The 10,240-nt window shown below is 40.9% G+C and overlaps 1 protein-coding gene across 21 annotated transcripts in view; it reads right to left on the bottom strand.

The window, feature by feature from the left end:
• The window catches only part of SLC35B4 (solute carrier family 35 member B4), a 179,869-nt gene that overhangs the window by 32,755 nt on the left and 136,874 nt on the right, over window positions 1-10,240 (bottom strand). For 19 of the 21 annotated variants that reach the window (XM_027101873.1, XM_027101864.1, XM_027101865.1 and 16 more), the window contains 2 exons: window positions 8,986-9,169; window positions 6,675-7,298 (listed from right to left, as the gene is read on the bottom strand). In XM_027101873.1, coding sequence (XP_026957674.1) covers window positions 6,675-6,751 — 77 coding nt within the window. In that variant the 5' untranslated portion in view covers window positions 6,752-7,298; window positions 8,986-9,169. Of the gene's footprint in view, window positions 1-6,674; window positions 7,299-8,404; window positions 8,723-8,985; window positions 9,170-10,240 lie in introns of those variants that run through there. The other 2 variants (XM_027101882.1, XM_027101884.1) reach the window with 2 other exon arrangements.

Raw genomic sequence — 10,240 nt, 5'->3', positions numbered from 1 at the left:
ATGTAAGACCGGACACTATAAAACTCTTAGAGGAAAACATAGGAAGAACACTCTTTGACATAAATCACAGCAAGATCTTTGTTGATCCACCTCCTAGAGTAATGGAAATAAAAACAAAAATAAACAAATGGGACCTAATGAAACTTCAAAGCTTTTGCACAGCAAAACAAACCATAAACAAGACGAAAAGACAACCCTCAGAATGGGAGAAAATATTTGCAAATGAATCAATGGACAAAGGATTAATCTCCAAAATATATAAACAGCTCATGCACCTCAATATTAAAAAAAACAATCCAATCCAAAAATGGCAGAAGACCTAAATAGACATTTCTCCAAGGAGCACATACAGATGGCCAAGAAGCACATGAAAAGCTGCTCAACATCACTAATTATTAGAGAAATGCAAATCAAAACTACAATGAGGTATCACCTCACACCAGTCAGAATGGCCATCATCAGAAAATCTACAAACAACAAATGTTGGAGAGGGTGTAGAGGAAAGGGAACCCTCTTGCACTGCTGGTGGGAATGCAAATTGATACAGCCACTATGGAGAACAGTATGGAGGTTCCTTAAAAAACTAAAAATAGAACTACCATACGACCCAGCAATCCCACTACTGGGCATATACCCAGAGAAAACCATAATTCAAAAACACACATGCACCCCAATGTTCATTGCAGCACTATTTACAATAGCCAGGTCATGGAAGCAACCTAAATGCCCATCGACAGACGAATGGATAAAGAAGTTGTGGTACATATATACAATGGAATATAACTCAGCCATAAAAAGGAACGAAATTGAGTCATTTGTTGAGATGTGGATGGATCCAGAGACTGTCATACAGAGTGAAGTAAGTCAGAAAAGAGAAAGACAAATATTGTATATTAACGCATGTATGTGGAACCTAGAAAAATGGTACAGATGAACCGGTTTGCAGGGCAGAAGTTGAGACACAGATGTAGAGAACAAACGTATGGACACCAAGTGGGGAAAACCGTGGTGGGGTGGGGATGGTAGTGTGCTGAATTGGGCGATTGGGATTGACATGTATAAACTGATGTGTATAAAATTGATGACTGATAAGAACCTGCAGTACAAAAAACAAGCAATAAACAACTAATACTAAACTTTCTTTGGGTTTTTTGTATGGAAATATGTTAATATGTTTCAGACATTACATGAAATTTCTAAAAATCTTATATGATCTGGTATAATGTTATAAGTCATAATTCTAGTTATTACTTTAAAATGTATATCTCAGAAATAACTAAATTTCCTGTCAATTGCATTATTATGAACTTTCATCAAATCCTTAACCGTGGTCATTTTTAAGTCTTTTGTCATTTACAGACAGTTCTGGGTGTACAGATGGTTTTGCAAAAATGTTCCTATAAAAGGGTTTCATCTTCAAGGAATTCATGGAAAAGACTCTGACAAGTACAGGTTTCTGGTAACTGACTATACTGTTCAACTGAATGAATAAGCATTTTCAGAACTCTAATGGAAAACTGATGAATTCATAAAAGTACTAACAAAAGATCAAGATAAAAAAAATTAATTACATGGGACTGAGTGAACTGATGAGGATGATTATAATTTTTGTGACTTTCTGTTTGAATAAAAAAAAAAATCCCACAAGGACTCAGAGGCAAAAAATATACAAATCAATTTTCACTGCAAAGTAAAGGAGCTGTTACAGTGGAGGATTCCTGGACTGAATGTCAATATTATGACATAGTGTGAGTGTGTTTCGTGTTTGGTAATTGCAATCAGTGTTGCTTTTATTGTGGTCATCCACTTACAATGCTTGGTCTCAGTTTATTTATCTCTTGTAAAAATAAAATACAGTGTGTGTGTGTGTGTGTGTGTGTGTGTGTGTGTGTGTGAGAAAAAAAAAGATACATGCACCCCTATGTTCATAGCAGCACTATTCACAATAACCAAAACACGGAAATAACCTAAGTGTCCATCAATGGATGAATGGATAAAGAAAATGTGATATATACAATGGAATACTACTCAGCCATAACAAAGAATGAAATAATGCCATTTGCAGCAACATGGATGCAACTAGAGATTATCATACTAAGTGAAGTAAGTCAGAAAGAGAAAGACAAATGCCATATGATATCATCTACATATGGAATCTAAAATATGGCATAAATGAACCTATCTATGAAACAGAAACAGACTCACAGACATAGAGATCAGACTTGTGGTTGCCAACGGGGGTAGGGAGGGATAAGGATGGACTGGGAGTTTGGGGTTGGTAGATGCAAGCTATTACATTTAGGATGGACAAACAACAAGGTCCTACTGTATAGCACAGGGAACTATATTCAATCTCTTGGGATAAACCATAATGGAAAAGAATATGAAAAAGAATGTCTATATGTGTACAACTGAGTCACTTTGCTGTACAGCAGAGATTGGCACAGCATTGTAAATCAACTATACTTCAATTTTTAAAAAAATGTTAAAAATAAATAATTGAAATCAGGATCTTAAAGTGATAGCTACGTCCCCATATTCATTGCAGCACTATTTGCAATACCTAGTGAAGATACAGAAACAACTGAAATGTCCATGGACAGAGAATGTATACAGAAAATGCGGTATAAACATACAATAAATATTATTCAGCCTTAAAAAAGAGGGAAATGACACCATTTGCAACAACATGGAAGGCATTCTAAATGAAGTCAGTGAGTCACAAAAGGACAGAAGGACTGCATGATTCCTCTTATATGAAGCATCTAAAATAGTCAAACTTACAGAAGCAGACAATAGAAAGGGGATTGCCAGGGTCGGGGGGAAGGGAAAATGGGGACTTGTTCAATGGGTATAAGTTTTCAGTTATACAAGGTGAATAAGTTCAAAAGATCTCTGAAAATCGTAGTGCATATGGTTAACAATTCAGTAGTGCACACTTAAGAATTTGTTAAGAGGGTACACTTCATGTTCAGTGTTCTTACCATAAAAAAAAAGGGAGCACAAGGAAATTTTGGAGGTGATGGATATGTTTATTACCTTGATTATGATGATGGTTTCATAAGTGTATGCATACTCATCAATTTGTATACATTAAATGTGTCCAATCTTTGTTTATGAATATACTTCAACAAAGGTATAAAAAAGTTAAAGCTATTGAAAACATTAAAAAAATTAAAATAAAAAATAAAAGGCATCATAATAATTTTTAATTTTATCTTTATTTATGGAGGTAGTTATTATTATGCCCATTTCATTGCTAAGACACTGAGGACCAAATGGCACAGAATTAGGTAAGTCTCCCAGGGCCACCCGGCAAACAAATGGTGTTTGCAGACCTCCATATTATTATCATTGTTATTATTATTATTATTATTTTTTTACAATTCAGTGGGTTTTAGTATTATATTTAAAGTTGTGCAGTTATTACCATCATTTAATTTTTAGGACACTTCCAAAAGAAATCCCATACCCATTAGGAATCACTCCCTATTTCCCCCTCCCCTTGACAATTCTAATCTACTTTGTCTCTATTTCCATAGGATTTTTATATCTCCCTAATGTACTCACATAATTCAATTTTTAAAAAAATCAACTTACAGAGCTTTTTAACAACAGAATGCTGTATAGCTACCAATGGAACTATTTATCTTAACTTGAATAAGTCACTTTAAAACTTCAGGGTACAAACCTGGATCCTTTTCCCCTGAATTGCTTGTTTTCTTTTTTTTTTTTAATAATAATTCTTTTTTAAAATAAATGTATTTATTTATTTTTGGCTGTGTTGGGTCTTCTTTTCTGTGCAAGGGCTTTCTCTAGTTGCGGCAAGCAGGGGCCACTCTTCATCGCAGTGCGCGGGCCTCTCACTATCGTAGCCTCTCTTGTTGCGGAGCACAGGCTCCAGACACGCAGGCTCAGTAGCTCTGTTTTCTTGAACTTTATTCCTTAGGTATTATAATCACTAACTGCAAACAGTTTCTCTTTGAATTCTCTTTGGCAAGAATACAAATTTTTACTTTCTTAAAAAAGAAGCAATTCTGAAGAGAAAGAATTAGGCAGATAGTTTATGGCTTCTGTATTTCTTATTCTAGATTTAGAAAACTCCCTTATTTGATTCAACATTAGGCACTTGATGAAAAAATAAAATGCGAAAAAGAAAATGTTTCAGATTGTTTTCCTGACATAAGACACCTCGCCTAGTTAGTGAGCTGATGGGTATCTTGTTTCCAAGGTAGAATGTAAACTCTCTCAGAAGGGAGATCAAGGCACTCATTCATTACTTCACATCTGCCCTGCACACTGCATGGGCGCTTTATATTTTATTATAGGTCCCAATTATAAGTATGAAATCAGAAAAGAAAAACCTAAATTTGTTCTCCAGCTTGGGGGAAAATGGTTACAAATGCTCACTTCTCCCTACAAGTCAGTTTAGCATTTCAATTCATACTTAGTGTTCCAAGGAAGCTATATAAGAAGCACAGTTCCTGCTCTATAAAAATTTGTTAGCGTTCCACTGCGATGTCCCAAGATAAAGTCACAAATTATGAGAAAGCCAAATCTGCAAAGAACCTTAAAAGCCCATCTGGTCCACCCAGCTCTGATTTTCTTGATCTGAAATATGATAAGTTGGAGTTGCCCAAGCAAATCAGGACAAAGCTGCTCTTCAGTTTGGGGTACCACTCATTAAACTAACAAATGTACCCCTTACCACATTATGAAAACCCATTGCTGTATGCAAACATTCAGATGTACAAGAAAGATAAGGAATGATTTTGGGGGGTTTTTTTTTAACAAATTATTCGAAGTGTTCTAAATAGAAGATCCAATAATGCAGAAAAACATCCTGTAGAGTTAGATTTACCCACAACTTTTCAGGAACAGCTCATAAAACTGGGTGTATGTATATTGAAACAAAAGTTGTTAGAAGGGGAACCTATTACGAGCTTCAGGCTTTGCACCTGCATCTCATTTAATCCTTCAGAATCCTGTGAGGCTGGCAGAGCTATCACCGCCCTTTCACAGCTAAGAGAACAGCCTCAGGGAGACCAAGTAATGTAGCTAAGGGCTCACAACTGGTTAAAAAATAAATTTAAAAAGGCCCTCAGTTACTAACATAACGTATTCTGATGTCATACAGCCTGTGGCAAGGTTTAATTCAATGGCATATTCGACAGAAACATTACACTATTATTCTCTGACCTTCATTTCCATGGCTGGCCCGATTTTATCACATTTTTATATTTTTAAACCAATTTCCAAAGTGACCTTTCTTTGAAGTGTACCAGCTGACAGCTGGTACGGCTGTGAATGTACTGTAAATGACAGATACATTTTTTTTTTCATTTTCACTTCCCTCACTGCCTACTCCAGAGAATGACAAATGAAAGATTTTAATCAATACTTTTTGCACATTAAAATGTCAAGCTCTGTAATCGCAAAAATTAATGCCACAGAGTTTACCTTAAGCAAACTGGTTGCTTCAGAATGACTTAATCAATGTTATCATGAAAATAAAATACATTTCTAGCCGGCACCACAGGAGGAAATGGGTGACCAAAGTCTCAGGGCTGCTCAAGCTCAAAAATAACAGGAACGTTGAAAAAGGTATTGGACTAGGAGTTTAGATTCCTGGATTCCACTTCTGGTTCTGCCACTTACAAGTAGTAAGAGACGACCTAACTTCCTGGGACATGTTTCACTTTCAGTAAAACAGAGAATATAATTCTTGACCTATCTTGTACACAAGATTGTTCCGATGGTCAATGGAGATAATGTGCAGATTTAAAAACATGGTGCTAAACAGCACCATAGATATTATTTTATAGGTGGAAAAAGGAAGCCCAGAGAGGCTAAATAACTCGAAAACGTCACACAACCAGGGGATGACAGAGCCAAAGACGGGAACCCCTGAGATTTTCAGTCCTGAGCTTTATAGAGTCCACCTGTTGTCTTTAACGGCTTCTACTCAATGAACTTTGCACATTATTACTCAACATTATTTGCGTGCCACCTCAATAAAACCACCCTGGTGTCCCTTTGGGAAAGTGTCATAACCATTCTTGATTTATAAAGCTACACCTCAAAATGCAAGCTTCCTGATTTAATATCTTAATGCTGGAAAGGCTATTCCCGGTCAATTGGACCGACCTGCAGCATAAGAATTCGTTCTACTACATCCGCGAGAAGCATATTGGGCAAAGTACTCACAACCATCTCTAAGGCCAATAAAAGAACTTCTTTGCAGCCCACTTTAAAACAACTGAAACTTTCTTTGCAGCGTGTACCAAATCAGATTGCTTTTTAAGTCCAAGCTTTGCTCACTTCATATATATGGCATTAGCAGGATCGAGAAAAGAGCTGGAGGAACCTTGGGTTCTGCCACGAGCTCCCTAGGAAAAAAAACTCTCCAGGCTTCAATCCCCCAGAGTGTGAAAAGAGGGTGACGACAGCAAACACCCCCAGTGTTCCCCTCGAGGGATGCTGAGAAACTATTGGGCGGGAGAGCGGACGGTGCGCAGGATGACTGAGCAGCCGACTCAGCGGGGTCCCAAGCAGCCCAGTGCAGACACTGGGCGCAGGCGGTCCCACCCCGGGCCCCGCCCGGCTAGGGGGGGACTGCGCGTGGGGGTGCCCCTCCCCCGGCTTCTTTAGTGCGACCGGCGGGGGTCACTCACCGGACCAGGAGCTCTAGGAAGATCACGTTACTGCAGCAGCCTGCGAAAACCAGGCCCACCGCGAAGGCCGGGCGCATGGCCGGGGCAGGGTAAGGAGAGCGAGCGCGCAGAGGAAGCGCCCGCCTAGACTGCTACCCCAGGAAACCCGGCTGCCGCCTCGCCGCGGCACTGAACATCACCACCGTCTCGGAGTGCTGCTCTCCCGGGGCCGTCGCTGTCTCCCTTTTCCCGGCGGCCGCCACCAACGCTGCCGGCGAGGAGCTGTAGTTAGCCGTTAGCCGGGGCCCCATTCATCCGAAGGGGTGTCCGAATCCGGGCCAGACTACACTTCCCAGAATGCTGCGCGCCCGTACGTCCGGCTGCGTCGTAACTCGCTTCTGCCCGGCAGCTCCACCGGAGAGGAGAGATAGGCGAGGTGCCCGTCATGCCTCGCGCGGTAGCAAGCCGCGGGGCTTGCTGGGAAGTGAAGTTCCAACGTTGTTAATGTTGTTTCGTAAGAGGCCGCCAAGGGCTCTGAAAGGGATTCGTCCAGCACTTTCACGGTAAACTCACAGCTGACGGCACTAGAGGTACACACCTGTGATTGCTTGATCGTTGGAAGTATTCTAGTATCTGAAAATTCTCCTGAATTGGGAGAAAGTAGAAATTCTCTGAACTTCCTTCTCTACCTTTTGAAAAGAACATTGGACTCGGGAAGTTCTGGGATTGAATCTTGGCTTAGCCACTCATCAGCTTGGCTATCTCAGGCAACTGCTTTCTCATCATAGGTAAAGATGGGAACAGTTAATGCCCATCTTACCTGGCTGTTGTGAGGATTAAAAGCTATGATCACCTGGGGATCTTGTTAAAATGCAGGTTCTGATTCACTAGACCTGCTGTGGGGCCTAAGGTTCTGCACTTCCAACAAGTTACCAGGTGTCAGTGATGCTACACATCTGTCAAACACACTTTGAAGAGCACAAGACTATAAACCAGCTGACTCTGGAGACCTTTCCATCCCACCCATCTCACTGGCTCAGGGACTCTGGGCCAGCCAACCAGCCACCCAGGCTCCTCTTTCCCTGTAGCCTACAGTCAGGCTCAAACAAACTAACTTGTCCTTCTCCTTCACTTTAACACTGAATATCTTTAAAGAGTAATCTATATTCACGGTCTCTGCTTTTTACTCTCATCAAAGCCAGGTTATTGAAAGTAGCCTCATTTAGAGCCCTAATGACCTCTCAATTGTCCAAACCAAATATCACAGGCTCACCTTACTTGATCTTGCCACGGCTTTCGACAATGAAAGCTCAATCCTCTTGACATTCTCTTGTCCCTCTGCTCATAAGACACGAGCGGCCTGTTTCTCTTTCTACTTCTCTGACTTATCTTTTTCAGTTTTCTTTTTGGGCTTTTCCTCCTCTGCCCACTGAGTTCTCCTAACAGAGCTCCATCATTTGTCCCTCCTCTGTTTCCCTGAACACTTTCTATTGGTTATCTCATCTCCATAACTTCAACCATCACCATATGTAACTGAGATCTTACGTGTATGTACAGCCCCAATCTCCTGTGTGCCTTAAATCAAAGTTTCCAACTGCTTATTTGACATTGTCACCAATAAATCCTTGTAAACCCCTCAACAACAGCATATACACAGTGCATTATCTACCCTCCCAAATAGGGCCCTTATTTCTACTAAGGACATTATCCACTATCTGTTCTCTTTGGGCAAAAACCTAAAAGATATTCACAGTCTTCCTTGCCTTCCCATCACACATTTCTTTTATCTCTACATTCTGTCTCACAAGTATCTCTAGATTCCAGCCTCGCCTTTCAGTTTACATCGATGTCTACTTATCCTCCTAACACATCTTGGTGCCTTCAGCCTCTTCCCTCTTCAACTCATCCTCCATGCTGTCGCCATACTGTTTCCAAAAACAAACTCAAACTCTTTATGTCACACTGCTTTTCCAAGATGTCAGTTCCAATTACCAGTACTGTGTAACAAACCACCCCAAAATGTGGTGATTCAAAATGTAGTATAGGGCTTCCCTGGTGGCGCAGTGGTTGAGAGTTTGCCTGCGGATGCAGGGGACGCAGGTTCGTGCCCCGGTCCGGGAACATCCCACATGCTGCGGAGCGGCTAGGCCCGTGGGCCATGGCCGCTGAGCCTGCGCATCCGGAGCCTGTGCTCCGCAACGGGAGAGGCCACAACAGTGAGAGGCCCGCGCACCACAAAAAAAAAAAAAAAAAAAAAAAAAAATGTAGTATAGAACAAAAAGATGTTCTCTCTCACACACAGTTCTGTATGTTGACAACGTTCGACATATACCTAGTCCGTTCTCCGTTGGAGTTTCAGATGCCGTTGTGGTCAGATGCCAGCTAAGGCTGGAGCCTTCCGAAGGCGTGACTGGGCTGATGAATGGCTCTCTCCTCATGGCCTCTCTTAGGCTGTGTTTCCTCACAATATTGTGGACTCAGGTTAGCCAGACTTCTTACAAGATGACTAGCTCCCCCTAGAACAAACGTTCCAAGAGATCAAGTCAAAAGCTGTAGTGGCCTCAGTGTGTGACACTGACACAGTGTCACTTGCACCAAATTCTATTGGTTCCATTGGCCAACCCAGATTCATTGTGGGAGGGGACTAGCAAAGGCATCATCTGTGTGGGGGGGAAGGGGCATCTTTGAAGACTAGCTATACAATGTTTCTTGGCTCCTTGTGTGAAATTCACACTCTGTAGAAGGCATGCAAACATGTCACCATCAAGCCTCAGTTTACGTTTGTAATTTCCTCTCCTGCCATTCTTTCCAGTGCTACCTGGACTCCTGCCACATTAAATGCTCTGTTCTCTGAGTTTATAGTGACTTTCAAAATTCGCATCTGTGCACACGCTGTTCTGCTTGCTCTGAAAACCCTTTTCTTTTTGGCCATCTCCTACTCATCCTTTTATGGCAGTGGGGGACACAGGAGTGAGTAGATACTTCTACACTGTACAGGGGGAAGGTCCCTGCTCAGACATCACCTTTCTGTGTGTAGTTTTTCAAAGCACCATTCACAGTTCCCTCCTCTATATCTCTAGCACCCCATCCATACATAAACCAGTCCATGAATCATGTTGTATTGTAGTTATACATGTTCATGTTGGTCTCCCCCTTTAGACCATGCCCCTTTGTGGACAGAAACCAAGAATAACTAACTCATCTCTAGATCCTTAGCATCATATACAGTGGCTGGTATATAATATGTACACACACTTTTTGTTGAATGAATGAATGAGTGAGCTTGACTTCATTATTTGAGTCAAATAATTCACACCTCATAAATTCAATAAATATATAATATTTTTCATCTTGACTCATTTCTAAAATGTACACATCAAAAATGTACTGCTCAATAATTTGCATAAACAATGATATATAACCAACACCCTGGCCAGGAAACAGAACATTACCAGCACCCCAAAAGATCCCTGTGGCCCCTTCAAATCACTAATCCCCTCCAGGAATAACCCCCTTTTTTACTTTCTAGCAACAGAGATTAGTTTTGCCTGGTTTTAGACTTGACATAAATGGAATCATACAAAATA

This window comes from Aethalodelphis obliquidens, unplaced genomic scaffold (assembly GCF_003676395.1).
Source record: "Aethalodelphis obliquidens isolate GAN/ISIS:26980383/991018 unplaced genomic scaffold, ASM367639v1 scaffold5, whole genome shotgun sequence".
NCBI lineage: Eukaryota > Metazoa > Chordata > Mammalia > Artiodactyla > Delphinidae > Aethalodelphis > Aethalodelphis obliquidens.
Note: the sequence above shows the minus strand (reverse complement) of the source record. Positions and strands in the feature narration are given on the sequence as shown.